At 40.6% G+C, this 22,964-nt stretch overlaps 2 protein-coding genes across 2 annotated transcripts; one reads left to right on the forward strand and one right to left on the reverse strand.

Annotated features, from left to right (window-relative positions):
- The first annotated feature begins 5,130 nt into the window (after positions 1-5,130).
- Positions 5,131-6,195, forward strand: gja2 (gap junction protein, alpha 2). Its single transcript, XM_061685495.1, has one exon. It carries the CDS (start codon positions 5,131-5,133, stop codon positions 6,193-6,195), a length of 1,065 nt encoding a protein of 354 aa, XP_061541479.1.
- A 9,837-nt stretch (positions 6,196-16,032) lies between these two features.
- On the reverse strand, positions 16,033-19,759 carry vma21 (vacuolar ATPase assembly factor VMA21). Its single transcript, XM_061685875.1, has 3 exons — positions 19,599-19,759; positions 19,266-19,375; positions 16,033-16,974 (listed from the first exon to the last, which is right to left on the reverse strand). Exons 1-3 carry the CDS (start codon positions 19,658-19,660, stop codon positions 16,835-16,837), a joined length of 312 nt encoding a protein of 103 aa, XP_061541859.1. The 5' UTR covers positions 19,661-19,759; the 3' UTR covers positions 16,033-16,834.
- Positions 19,760-22,964: the final 3,205 nt, after the last annotated feature.

Raw genomic sequence — 22,964 nt, forward strand, 5'->3', positions numbered from 1 at the left:
ACAAACGTAACGCTGTGTTCAAGATATTCACACACACAAGTTGAGAATATTCACACATGCGGGAAGTCCCGTCCCTCCATCCGCTAAGCGGCAGTATTGCTGTCTCCGTTGATGACTTGACAAGTAATTTTGATGGGAATCCAACAGTTAAGCGTGATTTAAAAAAATAATAATAATAATCATAAAATGTTATAATTTTGATTTTGAAATGTCACATCAGATTTTTATGAATGGGGTTTAATTGGTGTCCTGGGGTAGTCTACTATCCCACAGAACTGGTTTGGTTGTGGGATAGCTAAGGGATTTTTTTACATAATCTTTTAATCAGGGTCAATGGCAGAAATATGGCGGTTTAAAATTAGCTTAATTTTACAATGCAACTTCAGAACCTTCCTGGATGCAATCCTAGCACAGTGTTTTTCTCTCAGTGGTGGACTCATTTCCATATAACAGAGAGAGTATTTTGTTTCATTATTTTAGATCCAAAGCATTAATGTCTATGTATTATTTGTCATGCTTTTATTTTTAAATCGGCCCAATCAGCTCGTTGCTGGCGTATTACCGTAATGCATAGTCTAAACAATCTTTGGGGCGCCTGGCTCGACTTCATCTTTACAACTGGGGACTGGCCTGACTGCAGTGGTTTACTGGGGATTTCAGTAGGGTCAGACCATAGACTGTTGGATTCCCATAAAAATAACTTGCAGTCACGTCATCAACGGAGACAGCAACCCTGCCGCCTAGCAGCTGGAGGGACGGGTCTTCCCACAGGTGTAATTATTCTCAGTGTGAATATCTTGAAAACTGTTATGTTTGTCTCAAAAATAAATGCGCGTGCCTGCTGATCCACAAATGCACCTTCAACAATTTACAAGCAGAATTTAATACTTACAAATGATAAGTCATGATAAATGCACACACAAAAAAAAACTTGTAAATCGCGGATATATTTGTCGATCTGAAAAACGTGTAAATCACGGATATATTTGTGTAAATAATTCTGAGACAAATCTCTCCCCATACGAGGGATTCTACATTCTGACACAGCCCTTCTTCCCCCTTTCAAACTACTAAACATCCACTGAGCATGTTGCTCAGCATTCATGCCACACTGTTTATATGCAGTTTAAAATAGTATACGTATCATATTTATTGTATGAATTGTCTGTCAGCACATTTTTCATTTTCAATTTTTACTGACAAGCTGTAGTTTCATCATGTCTTGAGGATAGGTGAAGATTCATTTATCCCGATTAGTCCTAGTCCATGTTTGAAATAAAACCATTTACAATTTGCACTGCTGTTATCAATTCTTTTAGAAGCATTTACACTAGATATATAGTCTATGCACCCCTGTTCAAATGTGTTTGTGATGTAAAATAATGAGACCAAGATAAAGCACCACCATTAATGTGGCCTTTAACCTGTACAACTCAATGGAAATTTCTTTTTTAATCTTTGTAAGAGGCGGCACGGTGGCCGACTGGTTAGAGCGTCAGCCTCACAGTTCTGAGGACCCGGGTTCAATCCCCGGCCCCGACTGTGTGGAGTTTGCATGTTCTCCCGTGCCTGCGTGGGTTTTCTCCGGGCACTCCGGTTTCCTCCCACATCCCAAAAACATGCATTAATTGGAGACTCTAAATTGCCCGTAGGCATGACTGTGAGTGCGAATGGTTGTCTGTTTGTATGTGCCCTGCGATTGGCTGGCAACCAGTTCAGGGTGTACCCCGCCTCCTACCCGATGACAGCTGGGATAGGCTCCAGCGCGCCCGCGACCCTAATGAGGATAAGCGGCTCAGAAAATGGATGGATGGATGGAATCTTTGTAAGAGGGAAAGAAAAAATGAACAACTGAGATGATGTGGTGTAACAAAATCTCCCAAATGCACATGGCAAAATGTGTTATGGTCTGATAAAACCAAGGTTTAACTTTGGTCCTAATTCCAAAAATATGTCTGGCGAATTGGTGCTAAAACAAAACTGCTCATCACAAAAAGAACACCACACGTACAACTGACGCATAGTGGTGGTGGCAGCATCATTCTTTGGGGGAAGGTTTTTTTTGTTTGTTTGTTTTGTTTTGTAGTTGGAACTGGGACTTCATGTCACGGTGGAGGGAATTGTGAAAATTTCCAAATAGCAGTTAGTCTCAGCGCAAAACCTTCAGGCTTCTGCTAGAAATCCCAAAATAAATGTCAGGAAAAGCCTACAATAACATCTGAACTTCATTTGGGGTTAATCAATGGCACATTAAATGGGGCCAGTTCTGTGCTGACTCCCATTTAACATGAGTTTGAATGTGATTGGTTAATTCTGAACAGAGCCCCTCCTCTGTTTCAAGCGGTTGTGCACACTCGACTAACCACATTATTTCAGTTTGATTTTACTTGCTGTCTTAAAAAGAAAAAAAAAATGGGGGTCTCATTTTTTCACAAAAAAAAAAAACTGCATTTGAACAGGGTGTGGAGACTTTTTATATCCACTGTTCCATATCCACCCACATTTTTTCCCCCCATAAAAATAGAATCCAGGGTGAGCAAGTGGGTTTAGACTGAAAACAAAATTACATTTAAAAATGAATACTCATCAAAATGTTCGATAATAGCTGCATGAAAAACCCTGTCTTCAAGAAGAGAACAGTGCTTGGTTTTCATTCAGTCACATGGGGTATTTGTTTATTCGTGTTGAAGATACTAACTACTTTTGGATCTTCTTAGTTGTACTTTAAAACCCCAATGTATTATTTGCATGCATTTAGAATAAAACATTGAAAAGGCTTCACCATAATTATCATAACTAAGAAAGTTGATTTCCAGTTAATTTCACAAAGCATTTAAACCTTCAAATTCCTTATCATGGTCTAGGTTTGCTTTATTGCTCTTGCGCCTTTCATTCCACTGTGAAGATGCAAAGGCCTACTCATCTCCAAATCATGGCCCCCATGATAGGAGAGACCCCTGCACTATATTTAGCCACCAGGACCACTTCTGGCCTGAACAAAACACAGTAGAACGCATCATTGGCCAGCTGCCCTGTCAGTCACTCAGACAACCAAGTGGACAGGCTGTAATAGTTTACATTCAAGTACACTGGGCCAAATTTAACCACGGGAGGAGGGGCAGGCCGGACATGGCTGAGAGTTTGTCCAGTAGTGTGTTGTGGTCAGTGGAAGAACCTCATTTGGGTGGGTCGTCCTGGATCTTGCCTGCCTGAGCTGTTCGGTGTGGACCTGACGCTGTGGCTGGTCGGAGTCACTTTTCCTGTCCATTCAAGGGCATTACTGAGAGGCTACGGATATCACGCTTGTTCCGAGGCCCGTCAAGGCAGCGTTCGGCCTCATGGACCCCCGAAGACTCATAGGAGTTCAATACAAGGGATGTAGAAGGTGACAAGGTGGGTGTATTGCTAAGTTGGATGTATAACTCTCAACATAAAGGGGTTAATGCCATTTCTTTTGAGAATTAATTTTAAACTTGCTCTGAATGGGCCACTCGTTCTTGCCCCGTGCACTACAGGTGCTGACATTATGAACATTATTTCAGTAGTACCAATATGAACTTCAACCTCGTCTAGCTGGTGGTCCCTTTCACTCAGAGCACTGATCACGTCGCCACCGCTGGGTCCACGAGGACCACGACTTGCAGGATCATGACTGGAAGCTGCCTTTCCTTGTCCACACATGCCAAATATTTAGCCTCTTAAAGTAAATATAATCCTGTTGGGGTCTATGTGGAATAGACCAGTAGTCAAGTTGTTCACTTGTTTGAAATGCCTGAGCCTTGAGACTCATTTGGTATAAGCTCTGCTGAACTTGGTAAGGCATTTTAGAGGAGGAAGGAGGATAGTTACTGTAACTGTTAAATTGTGTTGCTTTAGTAATGTAATATACGTACACTATACGGACAAAAGGCTTTGGGCACCTCGCCATTACAGCAACAATGGAAATGGAAGAAAATATGGAGATGATCCCAATTTCACAGTTCTAACAGCGTCCACTCTCCTGGGAAGAATTAATTCAATGTCGGAGAGTGTCTGGAATGTTTTTTTGTTCATTCATCGAGAGAAACAGGGTTGAGGTCAGGGCTTTGTGCAAGTTGTTACACCAAACTCGTTAAACCATGCCTTTATGGACTTTACTTGCACTCTTACAAAGCCTTTGTCCGTATCTTGTAACTGTAATCCTCCCTAATTAATTAATGAATATTAATATTAGTAGTAGTAGTATTTTTTTTGCTGTTGGTCATAGTCATACTGTTGGACATTTCAGACTAGAATAAGCAAGACAGTTAGTGGAGTACTATTGCAAAAATGTTTACTTACGAGAACTATAATAATAGTTATTGTTTTTGTTCTAATAATAATGGCACTATTAGTATGAAATTTATTGTCTCAGAATCTTTAGCTGATTTAGGACAATTTTTATGTGGTGAATCCAAATATCACATTGATTTTGCTCAATCAGGTCAACCTTTTGAACTATGGCCAGATGTTATTGTTTACATGTGACACTATTTTCACTTTAGAGGCTCATGCCCTGAATTTTGAACAATGACATAACATTCAATTTACAGGTCTTTTTATTCATTTCTACTATTCAATTTACAGGAAGCAAAGTTTTTAATATTTGATTAATAAACTGTTAACAACTTGGCACAATAAAACCTGACCTTAACAAAAGAAACAGACGTCATTTTTGGATTCAGCGATATAAATCAATTTTATAACCCAGTGTTTTTATTATTAACTGTAGGGGTAGGAGTAGTAGCAGTCAGTCGTAATAGTAGCAGCAGCAGTGTTGGAAAAGTTTCACTATGAATAATTATAGGATTTGGTGTGGTATTGTTGTATTTATAATGATCCATCATTTAAGAACACTATACTTCCATAAAAATAATGTATGATTAATATTATGATTATTATTATGATGACGATTAGTGATATTTTTTTGCATTTTATCACATACTTTTAGGACTGTACAGTAGTGAGGAATTTGGGTCTGAAAACCCACCTACATGTATTTCATTTATATTTTTGCCAGATACAGTAAGAGATTCAAAAGTATGTCAAGGGTTTTGTACTAAACAGTCTTTTCCCGATGCCTCCAGTCCCAGCTCTGTGCTCACATAGACGATGGGGGACTGGAACCTTCTAGGAAAGCTCCTGGAAAATGCCCAGGAGCACTCCACCGTGGTGGGCAAGGTGTGGCTCACGGTACTGTTCATTTTCCGTATCCTGATCCTGAGCGCCGCCACAGAGAAGGTGTGGGGCGATGAGCAGTCGGGCTTCACCTGCGACACCAAGCAGCCCGGTTGCGAGAACGTGTGCTACGACATCACTTTCCCTATCTCCCACGTTCGCTTCTGGGTGCTGCAGATCATCTTTGTGTCCACGCCTACGCTGATCTACCTGGGCCACATCCTGCATCTGGTGCGCATGGAGGAGAAGCAACAGGAGAAACAGAAGACTCAAGCGCATCCACCACACAAGCTGACCCTCGTTGTGAATGCCCACAAGCACAAAAAAGCCCTAATGAGAGACGAGAAAGGACATGTGCGCCTGCAAGGGGAACTCTTGCGCACCTATGTCTTTAATGTCATTTTTAAGACCCTCTTTGAGGTGGGCTTCATTGTGGCCCAGTACCTGTTGTACGGCTTTGAGCTGAAGCCCATGTACACCTGCGACAGGCCGCCTTGTCCCAACGCGGTCAACTGCTACATCTCCCGTCCCACCGAGAAAACCATCTTCATCATATTCATGCTGGGTGTGGCCAGTGTTTCCCTCTTCCTCAACCTTATTGAGATCTATCACCTGGGCTTCACCAAGTGCCGCCAGGGCATTACCTTTAGGAGAAGGAACCAGTCACCCGAGACCGTCTCCAAGGGACACAGTGACACCGAAGTGCCGTTTGGGCCTACATATGAAGACTATTTCCAAGAGCATCGTCCTCCCAGCTACAACCTCTCACCTCTGTCTGAGGGCGCCAACTCGTCCTTTCACCCTTGTAACAGCAAGGCGGCCTACAAACAGAATAAGGACAACTTGGCGGTGGAAAGGAGCAGCAGCAACCCAGAGGAATGTGACCTGAAAGGGAAGAAGCGTGAGGGATCTGCCCCGGGGTCACCCACGCAGAGCAGGCAAGGCCGCAGTGCCAAGCACAGCAACAACAAGACGAGAATAGATGATCTGAAGATATGAGACATGTTGCTCTTTCTGAGTGCTCTTACATTGGGGTGAAGGGACTGAATGCTGTTTGGAAACTTATGTGTTCGTGGTACAGTTTTGACTCATTCCAAATAAGACTCTCAAGGTCCGCAAAAGTGGTTTTGTGAAACATTGATTTCATAATAGATGCAGGAAATGACACACGGTCCACTTGTTGAGGCAACGCAGTACAGTGTAACCTCCAAAGTTGCACACACTTCATTCCGTAAAGCTGCTTTTTGTCGTTACTCTAACTTCAAAATAACTTCTTCATAGGAATTAATTCCACCAACATATTTTTTGTTTTAACTCTTACAACTGATTCATTTTTACATCCTTAACTAAGCTATCTAAAAGTACAAGTAAATTGAAACTAATTTAAGTAAACGTTAACAGGGGTAGGTTGATTGAATGCTCTAAATTGTACGTAGGTGTGAGTGCAAATGGTTGTTTGTTTATATGTGCCCTGCGATTGGCTGGCGACCGGTTCGGGGTGTAAACCGCCTCTCGCCCGAGGATAGCTGGGATGGGCTCCAGCACGCCCGCGACCCTAGTGAGGAGAAGCGGTACGGAAAATGGATGGATGAATTTAATGGGGCGGCACGGTAGGCGATTGGTTAGCGCATCTGCCTCACAGTTCTGGGGACCAGGGTTCAAATCCCGGCCCCGCCTGTGTGGAGTTTGCATGTTGTCCCCGTCCCTGCGTCGCTTTTCTCCGGGCACTGCGGTTTCCTCCCACATCCCAAAAACATGCATGGTAGGTTGACTGAGGACTCTAAATTTCCCTTAGGTGTGAATGTGAGTGCGAATGGTTGATTGGCTGGCGACCAGTTCAGGGTGTACCCCGCCTCTCGCCCGAAGATTGCTGGGATAGGCTCCAGCACGCCCGCGACCCTAGTGAGGAGAAGCGGAACGGAAGATGAATGAATGAATGAACTTAACGGTAATGGGTAATAGTATTTGCAGAATGATATTGGTGGTATTCAAGCTATCTAAAATGTACTGAACGTAACCATTTGCTTGGTAAAATGAATTTGTGTATCCATCCATCCATCCATCCATTTTCTGTACCGCTTATGTGTTATTGATATTTCATGAATTTTGTTGCTCATATTGTACTGAGCAACCAAATCCTTTCCAATGTCGTAGTAAGTTCCATCTTTGGTTCTATGATTATCATCACGTTTTTCCTCTTTGCTGGTACCCTACAGTTGTTTTATCACAAAAAACACACAAAAAAAAAAAAAACATCCATCCATCCATTTTCTGTACCACTTATCCTCACTAGGGTCGCGGGGGTGCTGGAGCCTTTCCCACCTGTCTTCGGGCGAGAGGCTGAACTGGTCGCCAGCCAATCGCAGAAAACATCGTATAGCTAATCCTTTAGATCACAGGTGTCAAACTGGTGGCCCGGGACCCAGATCCGGCCCGCCACATCATTTTATGTGGCCCGCGAAAGCAAATCAAAATTGCGCATTGTATTCTGGTGTAATACCATTGAGATATTTGCAAGCATTTTTTTAATTACCAATCCCACTTTGAAAGAAAAGACATGATCTTGTTGATCTTCCAATCTTGTCCAAAAACATGTTTTTATAGGCTTCTGATTTCAAAACTGGTTATTCATCAATCTGTTGTGTATACTGTATGCAATTACAGTATATGCGGTAATCTTTAATTTATATGGGTTCACAGTCATAGCGGCCCTCCGAGGGAAGTCATAACTACGATGTGGCCCGTGACAAAAACGAGTTTGGCACCCCTGCTTTAGATGCTTACCGAACTGAAGTCTTGCAGGTGTGTGCGTCCTGTATGATGGTGGTGTAGAATCTGAAGTTTTCTGTGACTCTTTAACTTTGGAGGGTTCACTGTACTTTTTTTTTTTTTTTTTTTTTAACGTGTGAATTTAAAGTTCCTGTAAAGTGAAGATATTTGTCTTCTAATCTTGACACACCAAAAAAGAAGCAAGACGTTAACAACCCTCCCAAATTTTAATGTTTAAAAAAATCAAGTGTATCAAATGAGGCTTCAATGGTGGCTGGACTATATCCCGCCGGGTCTTCGCGGGGGCTTTTTTAACGCCGCGACACCAAGGCAGACACTCCAAAGCCACCACACCAGTTTGAAGCCACATGCTGGATGTCAAGTATTTTTTGTCTGATTGTTTGTTTTCAGCAATTATCTTCAAACAATAAATTTTGAAATCAATATGTGAACTCACTTTACAGGGTCTTTAACTGATTTGTGAACAGTTTCTACCACTGATTGGGATCATTTCGACTGAACAAAAACACAACCAAGTCGAGGTCTCCTTAGGTTTTTCATCTGAACTTTTGCTAATTGTTAAATGATGTAAAAAATTCCCTTCACTAAACCTGCAGGAGAGGAATGTTTATTTCTGACCTTTGATGAAATAAGATAGAATGAACTTTGTCAAGTGTCAGCGTCCAGCATAGTTGACAAGTGTGATGTTGTGAAATAACTGGCAGTGGTCATAACACTATCTAATTCCAGGGCGTGCCTGAGTAGAGATTGCATTCATCTCAGGAGTTTCCATTTTTGTTATATCTTATTGTACTACCATATCAAAAGCATTTCTTTGTGTCTCAGTTTATTATTGTATTGCTGTAAAGTACTTGGTGATGCCGATCTTTAAAAAGAAACACAAATACATCTTTCTTAAATTTGCTACTTAGCATTTAGCGTCATAGGAGCTAATAAATTATGATCTACTTAAAGTGAAAGCAGGATTTAATCATTCCCGCTCCACTTTTTAATCAAAGTCAGCAAAGGCCCAATTCTCATATTTCTTTGAAAGATTATCCTGAGAGATTCTCCTGTAGAGTCGGGTGTGCAATGAGTGATTTTTCTTCAGTAAGTGAGTTGGGCCGAGCCACAAACTCTGCGATTGTGACAAACGATAATTAGGAAAAAGCGCTTCGCTTTTAAAGGTACATAGTAAATAGAGGAGAAACTGGTTGTGTTAAGTGTTTGTATAACGTGTCCTCTAAATCAGTGGTTCCCAAACTTTTTTTCACCAAGTACCACCTAAAATAATGTTTAGTTCTCCCAGTAACACCAGGCAGAGGTTTTATTCTTAAAAGGTATACAGTATTTAATATTATTGAAAGGCATTGTAACATTATATTGTACAATCTTAACACTACACTTAAATTATGATTCAAAGGGCGCATAAAAGTTAAGAAAAAAATTGTAGATGCCAATATCTTGTAATAATAGATTCCAGTGTCTTGTACTTAAAGTGAATACAACTGAACTGTACTCAACAAATGAACTGTACTGGATTAAAACAAAGTTGAACCCACTGTAACACTGTGCCCAGTTTGAACATTTAATTTTGGGATTATTTCACTTACCACGAGAGGGAGTCTGCGTACCAATCGTGGTACGTGACCCACACTTTGACAAATCATTTACCACAAGAAAAATACCAAGAAGAATTGGCAACTGCAATACAGTTACCAGATGAGCTAACAGTTGGCTTATCTTATTCAATTTCTTCTACGACGACTATTTCTTCTTCCTTGTATCTTCTATCAGTGTGGATACCCTGTGGCACTGTGGTGCCTCTCACAGGTTTGTGTACTACAACAGACATGGTTATATGCGAATAGTCGTTAACAAGTTTGTTCTCATGTCACACCTATGCACTTTACTATAATGAGTTGACATTTAACAATGTATATTTTCTCATCTTGGAAATAATGGAAATAGAAAGAATCTGTTCCGCGGTCACACTGAAATGATTTCCAGGAGATGTTTTGAGTAACCTTTCACGCAAGGTAAAACTAAATAAGTTGTCAATACTAAAACATGAAAACAATCAAGGCACCTTTAAAGTGATTGTTGCGGTGATGAGCATATAGAAAGAGATTACTACTTGTGCTTGGGAGGTATGTCTCTTCACATAAAGAACTCATTTTCTGGTGTACATTCCAATCTTGTCTGATGTTATTACGGCCACTTTTGCAATATTGTACTAAGCTGCCAGGAAAAAGACGTGTATACAGCTTTCCTATATGTCAATAATGTCCATTTCTTATTCTATGGTCATCACCATGTTTCTTCTCCCTTTCAGTGGGGGTGTCACAAAAGTTCACTGTATTTCATACAGTGTAACTTGCTAATGCATTTTTTTTTTTTGTGACAAACAAGACCACTGGACCGCTGATAGTTTCAGTGTCTTCCATCAGTCTTCTCACCCCCACAAACTGCAAACATATTGTGCTGTTTGTGTACACTCACACATGAATGTATTGAGCTCATCCAGGAAATCATGTTGGTGCCTCTGGTATTTAAAAAAAAACAAAAAACAAATAACTTGTAAATGAGTTAACAACATAGCATGTTCATGACGACAAAGCCTCCTGCCTGGTGTGATAATAATATTCCTGTTAACACTTGATGTGAAGGGAAGAGGAAATGCGTGTTTGTTCTAATATAAATGTATTAAAAACCAACAACAGATCATTAAATTTCAGACGTCTTGGTGTATGCACATTTTTTCCTGTTTCACCAAGCGCTTGTTCAATAAGAAACACATTTGTCAAAATATGCGAAAGTCAAACCAGGAAAAAACATGATGTGGGAGCATGATCTGTAACTTATGGCTTCATAAATTTACATTATGGTTTTAAATTTCATAATACCATTTTACATATGGAAACAACATATATGGGTTATGATGGGTCAAAATGTACAGGATGACATACAACATCTTAAGATGTGACACAGTGGTCATCCTCAAGCCGGCGCCCTCAACGTTAGGTACACTTGCTTGAGCTAATGAAACTCACCAATATATATATATATATAGATATATATATATAGATATATATTGGCGACTTGAGATGCGAGTTTAATCTGTTTAATCTAATCTGTTCCATGACCACACTGGTAACTCAAATCACTCGCATCTGAAATCATATTTACCCATTGAAATGACTGGAAATTCCATGGATCTGTTCCAGCCTCACCCAAACAACCAAACAAATAACAAAAAAATGTGGATTTTTTAAATGAGAAAAATAGCACTCTAAAATATTGTACTTTATAAAAACATCCAATAATGACAGGATTGGATCAACTTAAATATAATAAACCAGTTTCTGGTGGCACAGTGTAGACTGGTTAGTGCATCTGCCTCACAGTTCTGAGGACTGGGGTTCAAATCCCGGCCCCGTCTGTGTGGAGTTTGCATATTCTCCCCATGCCTGGGTGGGTTTTCTCCGGGTACTCCGGTGTCTTCCCACATCCCAAAAACATGCATGGAAGGTTAATTGAAGACTCTAGATTGTCCGTAGGTATGAACGTGAGTGCGAATGGCTGTTTGTTTAAATGTGTTTTGGGATTGGCTGGCCACCAGTTCAGTGTGTACGCCGCCTCTCACCCGCAGTTAGCTGGGACATACTCCAGCACAGCCGTGACCCTACCGAGGATAAGCGGTGTAGAAAATGGATGGATGGAAAACAGTTTCTGTCACATTTTGCATTAATAGATCGGCCATTGTGCTGCTGTCTGCCTTGGCCACCTGGGGGCAGTATAGGTACTGTACTTAGAAGTCTGTACAATATAGGTGCCTCAGATCATCTCAGCTCCTTGCAGATGATAAGGAATATATGACTGTGAGTACTGTTATATTGAATGTCTAAATGTGAAGCTGTTTGTGTAAATATCTGTTTCGTAACGGGATATATGTGTTTCCCATTATGTGTTAGCAGTAGCATTAAGCTAGCGGACTAAAGGCTAAGCTACAATATGTCTTTGCTTTAAATACACGTGTAATTCTCCGAATTTTATGTTTAGTTTGGCAGTAAACCTCAACTGGAAATGAAGTTACACAGCTTGAAGCCTCTTGAAGAATTGTTCACTATTTGCCAAATTGTGAAGTGAGTTGAGTTGGGGTCACTACCACTTTACAGCGCTCGTATCTCATAAGTCAAAGGAAAGAATTGGGCGAATGAAAGCTTGTATCTTGAATAACTGTCGGGTCACCCGTATCTCAAGTCGCCGCATTGTACCTTTGCAATGATACCGCCAAGATAACTGTCTTCAGTTTTAACTCACACCATGAGCGATTAATTTAACAATATGTTTATTATCATGGTTGAAGTGTTAGGGCAGCTTGATTACGCTGTGGTTAGCACATCTGCTTCACAGTTGGAAGGTTTGGGGTTCAAATCTTGGTTCTGGCCTTTCTGTGTGGAGTTTGTACAGTATGTACTCCCCGTGATTGCGTGGGTTTCTCCAGGTCCGAGAGCCTCCATCCATCCATCCATCCATTTTCCACACCACTTATCCTCACTAGGGTCACAGGTATGCTGGAGCCTATCCCAGCTAACTGCGGGCGAGAGGCAGAGTACACCCTGAACTGGTTGCCAGCCAATTACAGGGCACAAATAAACAAACAACCATGCGGACTCACATTCATACCCATGGACAATTTAGAGTCATCAATTAACCTACCGAGCATGTTTTTGGGATGTGGGAGGAAACCAGAGTACCCGGAGAAAACCCACGCAGGCACGGGGAGACCATGCAAACTTCACACAGGCGAGGCTGGATTTGAACCCGGGTGACCAGGTCAGGATGACCCTCGCCTCCCTCCCAAAGTCAGCTCGAATGGGCTCCAGCTCACTGCAACTCTAGTGATTATAATGTGGCGTAGAAAATGGATTGGTGATGATAATTTGCAGTGGTGAAAAACTAGAACTGCATTGCATCATACATGTGTTTCCAATACCTGTATGTTGTTTTTGTATGGCAGTTTGGTTTCAAATACTACCTTAAATACTGTAAATACTGGAGAGAATTTCATGGGAAATAACATCTTATTGTTGATATTTAATTGAGGGCGTTAAGTCAGGTGTCCACGTGAGTTGTTGTGTGAATAACAAGTAACAAAATACCAGAGGTGGGACCAAGTCATTGCTTTGCAAGTCACAAGCAAGTCCCAAGTCGAGACATGCAAGTCCCGGATCAAGCCGCAAGTCCTACACGTTGAGTTTACAGTCCTTCCGAGTCATTTTACCAACAAAATAAAAATCCATCCATCCATCCATTTTCTGAGCCGCTTCTCCTCACTAGGGTCGCGGGCGTGCTGGAGCCCATCCCAGCTATCATCGGGCACATACAAACAAACAACCATTCGCACTCACATGCACACCTACGGGCAATTTAGAGTTGTCAATTAACCTACCGTGCATGTTTTTGGGATGTGGGAGGAAACCGGAGTGCCCGGAGAAAACCCACGCAGGCACGGGGAGAACATGCAAACTCCACACAGGCGGGGCCGGGGATTGAACCCGGGTCCTCAGAACTCTGAGGCAGACGCTCTAGCCAGTCGGCCACCGTGCCACCCAAAGTAAAAATATATTTACATTTATATATTTATATTTAATTAATATGTATATATACTGCATTTATTTATGTAATATATTTCAAAATCCATATTTATTTATCAAAACAGGGCGGCACGGTGGAGTTTGCATGTTCTCCCAATGCCTGCGTGGGTTTTCTCCAGGTACTCCGGTTTCCTCCCACATCCCCAAAACCTGCATGGTAGGTTAATTGAAGACTCTAAATTGCCTGTAGGTGTGAAGGTGGGTGTGAATAGTTGTTTGTTTCTATGTGCCCTGCGATTGGCTGACAACCAGTTCAGGGTGTACCCCGCCTCTCGCCCGAAGATAGCTGGGATAGGCTCCAGCACGCCCGCGACCCTAGTGAGGAGAAGCGGGACGGAATATGAATGAAAGTAAACAGAGAGCGGTTAAGTCAACCGCAGTAAAGAATTTGATTGATGAATTGCTTGAGATCTTGAGGATTGCAACAAATTCAGAGAAGTTAGATATTGCTCAAACATAGCCTTATTTAAGACATTTGTTTGAAGCTGCCGCCTTTGAGAATAATTCCTGAGCAATATGCGTTGTCTTGTGCCAATCTCACAACTAACTAACTAACATTATCATTAGCTAATTTATTATATTTTTGTTAGTTTTTTTCCCATTGCACCAATGGATCAAGTTATCGAAACTGGTATTGTATAGTACATTTCAGAGTTTTTACTTTTACTGAAGTAAAACATTTGAGTCAATACTTTTACCAGTCTATCTGTACTTTTAATGAAGCACAGAGCGTGAATGTGAGTAGGTTTTTACTTTTAATTTAGTCAAGCAGTTGAATCAGTAGATTTACTCGCCTTTTTTTTTACACAAGTATCGGTACTTCTATTAAGTACAGAGTGTGAGTAGCCGACTTTTGCCTCATCTGTTTAGGCCTCCATCGGCAACTGAGATGCTGCTGGTCCGCCATCTGCTGGACACTGAAGAAACTTCCATTTTCCAAGCGTGCACAGAGCAGATATTGTTGATGAATTCCAAAGTGGCTTCCTCATCTGTTCATCCATAACAAATGCATATAAAACAGCGGATTAAAAGCATCAACAAAACACGGAAGTGTTTATTTAAATCCTTGGCTTGAGAAAAGGTTTTGCTCGACTTCGGGCCTGCTTTTTATTACGCAGACAGTACAAATCCAACCTGCTAATGTGTGATAAATGATAAACAGCCAGAAGCGTAGTTTACAATTGCAGTAGGTTTGCTTGATGCTTTGAAGAAGCAGCCAAGAGGACAAATGGACCTCGTGATGTGTGCTGACTGAAAGGGTCTGATTGCCTGCAGGCCTGTCGCCTCATCACTATCACTTCAACGCCACGCACCCTCTGCATCACAACCTCGCTGCACAGTGCAGCCCAAAAACTACATTTGCAAAGTAGAAAAAGAATGAAGCAGCTGCAGACATGCTCTATGAAGCAGAAAATGTTCATTACTGCATGACTTTGTGTCCAAGTTGTTATGCTTACTTTTATACTGTCTTTGCGTGGCCAGAAAGTGCTGTTTACTGCCACGACGAGAGCCGGATGTCCCTGCAAAAATCAATCGGCCTCTTTGGACCGGAACACACTTCAAAGCGCTTCTGCTTTGGGCTGTCTAATTTATTTCTGGACCATATTTTTTTTTTGATCAGAATCTGAAAAGAATTGAATTTGTTTGGTGTCACACTTAATAAACTAAAATAATCCTAATTATTCATGGTCAGGGTTTTCTATTAGTGCTTCTCAGGCTTTGAAATACTGTTAGTTACGCTTGTAAATTGCTTGAAATGAAGTAAAAATGTCCGAAGAAGAACATAATTGTAACTAAACATTATGCACAGTTGTGTGCACATATTTTGTCGAGTCTTACACTAATTGTAAGCTTGCTTCTCAGTCGAGATGCATCACTTCAACTTCAAGCACAGTATTTCAACCATAAAATGATTAATGTGCTACTTTCCAATTTAGACAGGGCTTTAGCAGCATCTTTGCCTGTTTCAGAAAAAGCACAAGGACCGCAAATAGTTGAGTTTTTCAGCAAATAGCTGGGGATAGGTTCCGCAGAAAGGAAACAAGAAAAAGGTTCATTTATGGATAGTGAACCGCCAACATGCGGATTACTATATTAGGCCTTAATTTATCATTTTAACATGAATAAAGATTACTCATGTTATATGTATTGTGTATTTGTCTCCCCAATTTTTTGGGTCAATGTTAAAATGTTCAGCAGCCTTTTACAGCAGGATGCAACACGTATTCTCTTCCGACTTTTCTGGAGACTTCAGCTTTACAGATGCCACATCTGCTCTACAAGCGGTGCGTGTTGTGGTCAAGACATCTAATGCAACACATGGTGGCAAAAAAATGGCAAGTTAAAGGTAATTACAGCTTGTAAGCGAGCTGCAACAGAGGTGTGGCATTTATTTAAAAAAAAAAAAAAAAAAAGAAAATTCACGTATGGTGTCTATTAGACCGGATGCCACCACTTGAGGATTTGTTTTTTGAAAACCTGTAAACTCTCAAAATGTAGTTACTGCTTTCAGGACCAAAGTCATTCATGAAGATAACCAACAAAAACAGAAGCTACTGAAAAATGATGAAACAGAGGACTACATTCTACTTCAGAAATGTATTTGACTAAGTCACAAATCTGCCTCACACTGATAGCTACATCACCAAATATCAGCCGCACAAGAGAAAATGCTATACAATTTGACGATCGAAGCATCACGACACCTCTCTTAACACAGAACAAAAACACAAAGCTAAAAAATTGTGACGACATGAGAAGACAACTGCAATTTCTTACTTGTGTGTTTTTTCTTTGAACTCAATGAAGTATTGAGCAGGTATGCATGACAAACCTGGCATTGTAATTCTGATGGTCAAATGATATGAAGCAATTCGAAATCAAACAGTTCAATGATGTACACAAAAAAAGCAATTCGGAAGACATTTTGCTATATGACAGACTTGTGAGTGTTACTTAGACAAATGAATAAAATGTCTCTTAAAAAGATGCCCTCTAACAGAGATAGTCAAAAGGGGTTATTGAGAACATCCCATCCAGCAGACTAACTTCAAGCCCAACACACACCGGATCCCTGAACCGTCTTATCTGGCTGCTTGGTGTTAGGTGTTGAGCCAAGGTAGTGGTAGTGGTGCAGGGGGCTGTTCTGAGGATCCCTTCCCAAGGATGATGCATCTCCGTAGATCTTACAGTGAGAATGGGGATGCGCTTTAATCGTATTTGCCCTTCCTTTTGGGCGTGCCTTCATTCCAGGCTACGTAAACAAACAAGGCCAAGACCACGTGCACAGCCAGCACGGCGACGATGGCGGCGTAGAAGTAGCTATCTGAGCTTGACATTTTCATTGAACCTGAGAATTATACACAGACGAGATAAATGCCTGAGGAGTGTGAAAGAGAATTGTGACACCTGCAAATTTCCTTCATAGGCTTGCCAGTTGTGATGTGTGCAATAATAGTGTGAAATGGTATAGAACTAGATTAAAACCTCTCTCAGGAACGCTGGACGAGCTGCGTTTTGGTTGGATTTGGAACAATTTTATGATAGCAAGAAGGAGGTGCAACAATGAATAGATTAATCAACTAATTGATTATAAAATTAATCGATTAGTACCATTTTGATAATCAAGTAATCAGTTAGTCCCCTTGTTTAATTTAAAATTGTCCAAATCCTCAGAATTTCAGCCTCTCAACAGTAAATATTCCCTGATTTCTTTAGTCCTCCATGAAAGCAGACTGATTATCTTTATGTTTAATCAAAATAAGACATTTGCAAACATCTGCTTTCACTTTGGAAGACAATGATCAACATTTTTGGCAATCTTCTGACCTGTCACAGACCAAAGCAGTGACTGATCATAATCCATTTGTGCATTTTCTGCACTGTCAATTTTAAATAATGTCCTGTTTTTTAAATAAAGGGATGGCAATTAAAACGTTTCGTTCTGATTAATCGATTAATTGAAAAAAATAATCGATAGATTAATTGATTATTAAGGGGGGAAGCGTGAAAAGTGGGAGTGTCGAAAAAGTGTGTGTTTGCCACACCCGTTAGCTCCACATCGTTAGCCTATGGCATAATTGTCGAAGTAATTTTGAAGATTTTTGTAAAACAATAACGAGAGAACAAATTCAGCAAAAAATGAGTCAAGTTGCCTCGTTTCAACCTTTCCAGATTACCATGACCTGGATGACTGAGAATCAACACAGACAAAGAAAAAAAAACTAGATTTTTAGAAAGCAAGCACATTGGTATTTTTTATTTATATTGTAACAGTAAGTTAAAAACTACTCAGGCTGTTATGATATTACGCTTAAGGTATGCAAAGATGCAAATAAACTATTTACAACTAAAGTAGTAACAAAATCTCTCTTCATTACGGTGAAAAACGACAATGAGCTAAAATTGTTTCCTCCACGGTGTTTTCTCTGGGTACTCTGGTTTCCTCCCACATTCCAAAAACATGCATGGTAGGTTCGTTTTTTTCATTTCATTTCATTTCAACATTTCAAAGCTACCCTTGCATCCATCGATTTTTTTGTATGCAACTCTAAGAGAAACACTTTATATACTTAGATTTTTATGGCTTGGCAGTGGCACGGGGGCTGGCTGGGTCTTGCTGGCTTAAAACACGGAAATGTATTTTTTGCCTCTGAAAGCTTATGTGTATTTTAATTGGCTGTAATCTGCAACGTTGACACACTGTGCAATTTGAATCACTGCAAAACCAGTGGCCGACCTTCAGCCACTCATGAAAACTAGGAGGCGAACCCTGGACATTGTGCAATAGCCCAGTTGGATTCAGCCACACGGATTGGTGCGCGGCAGTCTTAAATCTGTACAAATAATTTATATACTTATTTCTCGAAAGCAGTGAAAGTGTGGTATGAGCATCACTAGTTACCGTACTTGGGCTGCCTCAAGTAGTTAGCAAGAGAATCACTCAATAAAATGTTTTTATTCACTAAAGTGCAACCATTAAGTACAGTTCAGTTGTATTTAACTTCGAAGTAAAATACAATTGCATTTAATCGTTTAGAAATTTTTGTTTTCAAACATTTATTTAGGTGTAGGAATAAAAGTAATCAATTGAGTGATTATTATTAAGAACAGTTAATTACTTTCCTATATTTAAGTGCAGTGTAAATGTTCAAACTGTTGAGAATCTTACACGGGCTAACAAAAATACAAAATATACTTAATGGTGGCGCTTGGAGAACCAATTATTTTTTGAGGTGGTGTAAAAAGTTTGAGAACCAGTGCTCTAAAGGTATACTCCGTAATTAATAGTTTTCCACAAAAATCATTTCATATACTTTTCTGACAGTTAAAAAGAAATATATCTTCGGATCTACAAACTGTTTTGTTGCAACTCTTATATTGATCGCTTATTGTACCAAGATTTTATTTTGATTTTAGAAGTGTCAAGGGTTTCTATACAAACTATTTGCCATGTCATATACGGTATACTGCACAATTAACTGTCATGTAATGAAATATTTAATATTTCCCCTTGAGAAATGACTCAACATAGTTAGGCACCAAGGCACAGCATTAAAGTCTGCGGTTAATGAATGTGTTCGTTTACATATTGCACTGGGTCGCAAAACAAACACAAGACAGAACAGAAACAAATCGCACCTTCAAAGATGAAAGCCTTTGATGCGAAATACAAACCAATCGGTAGTGTGACCATTAGGATAGTGAAGAACAACAGTGTCTTGAGGGCTGAAACCATCGAACCTTCATTCCTGCATGGAAGCGCACACACGCAAACACAGACACAAAGTCAACCCCTGTTCCCTTCGGGGGGGCATCTGGAAGTTGTCATTTATTTCCCCAGCGATACACCATTAATATTACTGGAACATTTTCAAATAAAGACTCTCGGTCACGCTAATAAAAACAGACTGCAGCTGCACAAGGCTACCGTGCTAATGGACACACGAGAAAAGAAGAAAAGTATTTTCTTACGTTCTAAAATGAGGCGGGGGTCCGCCAGTGGCGTCTGGTGACGCGCTGATGGAACCGTCCATTGCAGAATGAATGTGAAAATTGAAAATGTTATAAACAAAGGGGGAGGAAAATGCTGCAATTATCAGCACGAATGTGCCTGTGTTGTTTTGTGTCGTTACTTCCGCATCAAGTCACGAGACCTAAACATCACCGCTTGAGATCTCAGTTAGTATCGCGAGAATTGGTACCCGGCGATCAAAATTATTATATTATATACATTATTGACTATCGTTCATCATTCGTTTTCTAAATTCTAAAATAGTCACAAAAATGCTTTGTAATAATAATAAGAAGAAGAAGAAGAAGAAGAAAACGGATGGATGGATAATTGTTAATGTTGTTTCTTTGTAATAGGAAAATCATAGATAAGCCAGTGCGCGTAATAGCCCAGGTAAACAACGTGCCTAAGTGGCGGCCATGTTGGGGAGGTGGACGTTCTCATCAAAGGCAATGCATGTGTGTGGGAGAAAGCACACAGCGCCCCTCATTGACATATCCTGCCTTTCAAAAATGTGTCTCCATCATCAGCACATGAACTGGAGTTTTAAAGTGTGTATTGTGAATAAACTGTTTTAAGAGCTCGTTCCACCAAATTTCACAAAGTCCTATTTATGGGGGAAGTTCCCTCTAGACATTTTTTAAATTAAAAGTGTTCACAAAATTGGTTCAGCTGTATAACCCCCAAAAACGGATTTACTTTAGTCACGTTCTGAGGGTTCGTCATGTTGGTGCGCAGCCATGAAGAAGACCCAAGCGCAGGGAAGCAGACAAGGCAGGCAGGAGTTCAGGGTAATCTCCAAAAGATATTTATTATAAAAACAGCAAAAGGTATGGGGGTAACAATAATAATAATAAAAAAACTAAAAAACAAAGTAAAAAAACAACAACTAGTATACAAAGTTGACAGCCTGGCAAGGTCTATTCAGGAGTGCTGGAGAGGAGGGTCCGTCGGGAAGTCGAATCGCAGATTCAGGAGGAGCAGTGTGGTTTTCGTCCTGGCCGTGGAACAGTGGACCAGCTCTACACCCTCGGCAGGGTCCTCGAGGGTACATGAGAGTTCGCCCAACCAGTTTACATGTGTTTTGTGGACTTGGAGAAGGTATTCGACCGTGTCACTCGTGGAGTCGTGTGGGGGGGTGTTCCAGGAGTGGGGAGAAATAGGGTGAGAAGCTTGGTCATCCAGGAGGGGCTCAGAGAAGAGCCGCTGCTCCTCCGCATTGAGAGGACCCAGATGAGGTGGCTCGGTTATCTGTTTAGGATGCCTCCATGACGACTCCCTGGTTAGGTGTTCCGGGCACGTCCCACCAGGAGGAGGCCCCGGGGACGACCCAGGACACGCTGCAAAGACTACGTCTCTCGGCTTGCCTGGGAACGCCTCGGGATCCCCTCGGAATAGCTGGAGGAAGTGGCTGGGGAGAGGGAAGTCTGGGCTTCCCTGCTGAAGCTACTGCCCCCACGACCCGATCTTGGATAAGTGGAAGAAAATGGGTGGATGGATGGAGACACCGGGGATGTAACTCAGGTCGGCTTTGTCCACAGCACATTCATGTGAATGAGTGATGAACTTAAAAAGACAAGTGCGCTCACGAAATTCTCCAAAGAGTGCTTTGAATGACTGCAGCAGATTAGATGTGAAGCCAACTAGCTGCTGGAGATCAAAATGTTGAGTGTGGTAACTTGCTGCGCACGCATCTTTAAATTCTTTCAGTCTTTCAAAATGTATCAGGCGACCTGTTTTAACAGCTGCAATAAAGAGTTCCAGCTTGTTTTCAAATACAAACACTGCTTGTTGAAGGGATAAGATTGTATTTCCAATGCTTTGCATTTTCACGTTGACCTGGTTCAGATGTTCAGCCATGTCCACGAGATAGTAAAACTTCAGGCGCCATTCAATGTTAGTTTGCTCAGGTTTTTCTTTTAGCCATCTCGTTTGTGCTCTGCAGAATTATAGCTTTTATGATAAAAAAAATGGAGGGAATCTTCTTGACCTCACAATGACCCGTGTCGGCTACCGCATTATGCAATAAAAATAGGGTTTTGGTGTGTTACCTTATGCACCCGGAAGAACAGCTGGCATCGTATAAATTACTGCGTTGCGGCCGAAAATGGATAGATGGATGGATTAAAATCCATAAGAATGTCTTATATTTTGAATGTTATTTATAATACTGATGTTTGTAATGTTTTACTCTAAAATGTCAGCGGAATTGTTAATTATTTATTGTGTTAAGAAATGTCAGCTAAGATTTATCTGCGAGCCAGATGCCGTCATCAAAAGAGCCACATCTGGCTCGCGAGCCATCCGTTCCCGACCCCTGCTGTAAGGCAATCCTTTTTCAAGGTTTTGAAATTGGTTCAATAAACAATAACTGCCACATAAATTGGAGCGCTTTCTATCATACATATATAAATATATGCAATACTCTATGTAAAAACACCTTTTTTTATTTAGTTTTACCAAAAATGTTTAAGCTCGCACTAATGTACATGTTCATTATACATATATAAGTTGCAAATACATTGTTTTTCATATCTTTGTCATAGACTAACTGCTTGAAAAACAGAATGACGACTGGACTGTGTGGTCTAAAATTCATATCCTGGAATAAATGGAATCTCTTCTCATAACAGTACAGTGTAAAAATTATAATGAAAGTGTTACTAAATGGGTTATTTAAGTGTGAAATGTAAATCTTTCCTGTTAAAAGGGGCAGAAAGTATACATTTATTCTTCTCTTTGCTTGTTTTCATTCATTCATTCATCTTCCATTCCGCTTATCCTCACTAGGGTCGCGGGCGTGCTGGAGCCTATCCCAGCTATCTTCGGGCGAAAGGCGGGGTACACCCTGAACTGGTCGCCAGCCAATCGCAGGGCATGTTTTCATTCAAATTTTGTATTTTCATCTAAAACTTTCTTCTTTTTTTCATGTAATCAAATAAATGTAATAAAAACATAGTCCATGAACAAAATTAAATTGATTTAAAAAACAACAAAGAAATAAAGTAATTTGAGATCCTTCATTGTGTACATCTCAAAACTCAACACTCTATGGTGCAAAATAGTACAAATGAACACAAAAAATATTGCTGAAATTGTGACAAGGGTGGTGGATGGTTACACAAATTCAAACACCGAAGGACCACCCTTGTATTCTTCACTGTGAGGTTGAGCAGCACTTAGTAAACTAAACACACAAAGTTAAAGCAATTTCCATTTCATGACTGTTCAACCAAGAAGTCACGGGAAATATTTAATAATGAACAGTTTGTTGGACAAAAGCAAGATAAACATTAACAGTAAGGAAGTCCAACAGTACTTGGTAC

The sequence above is a fragment of the Phycodurus eques genome, chromosome 9 (genome assembly GCF_024500275.1).
Source record: "Phycodurus eques isolate BA_2022a chromosome 9, UOR_Pequ_1.1, whole genome shotgun sequence".
NCBI lineage: Eukaryota > Metazoa > Chordata > Actinopteri > Syngnathiformes > Syngnathidae > Phycodurus > Phycodurus eques.

Bases quoted from the DNA above. Each gene is read 5' to 3' on its own strand.
- gja2 (XM_061685495.1), top strand. From the start codon at position 5,131: ATGGGGGACTGGAACCTTCTAGGAAAGCTCCTGGAAAATGCCCAGGAG.
- vma21 (XM_061685875.1), bottom strand. From the start codon at position 19,660: ATGGACGGTTCCATCAGCGCGTCACCAGACGCCACTGGCGGACCCCCG. The intron at 19,376-19,598 runs GTAAGAAAATAC...GCTTCCATGCAG, and splicing joins CCCCCGCCTCATTTTAGAAC to GAATGAAGGTTCGATGGTTT. The intron at 16,975-19,265 runs GTGCGATTTGTT...TATAATTCTCAG, and splicing joins AAAGGCTTTCATCTTTGAAG to GTTCAATGAAAATGTCAAGC.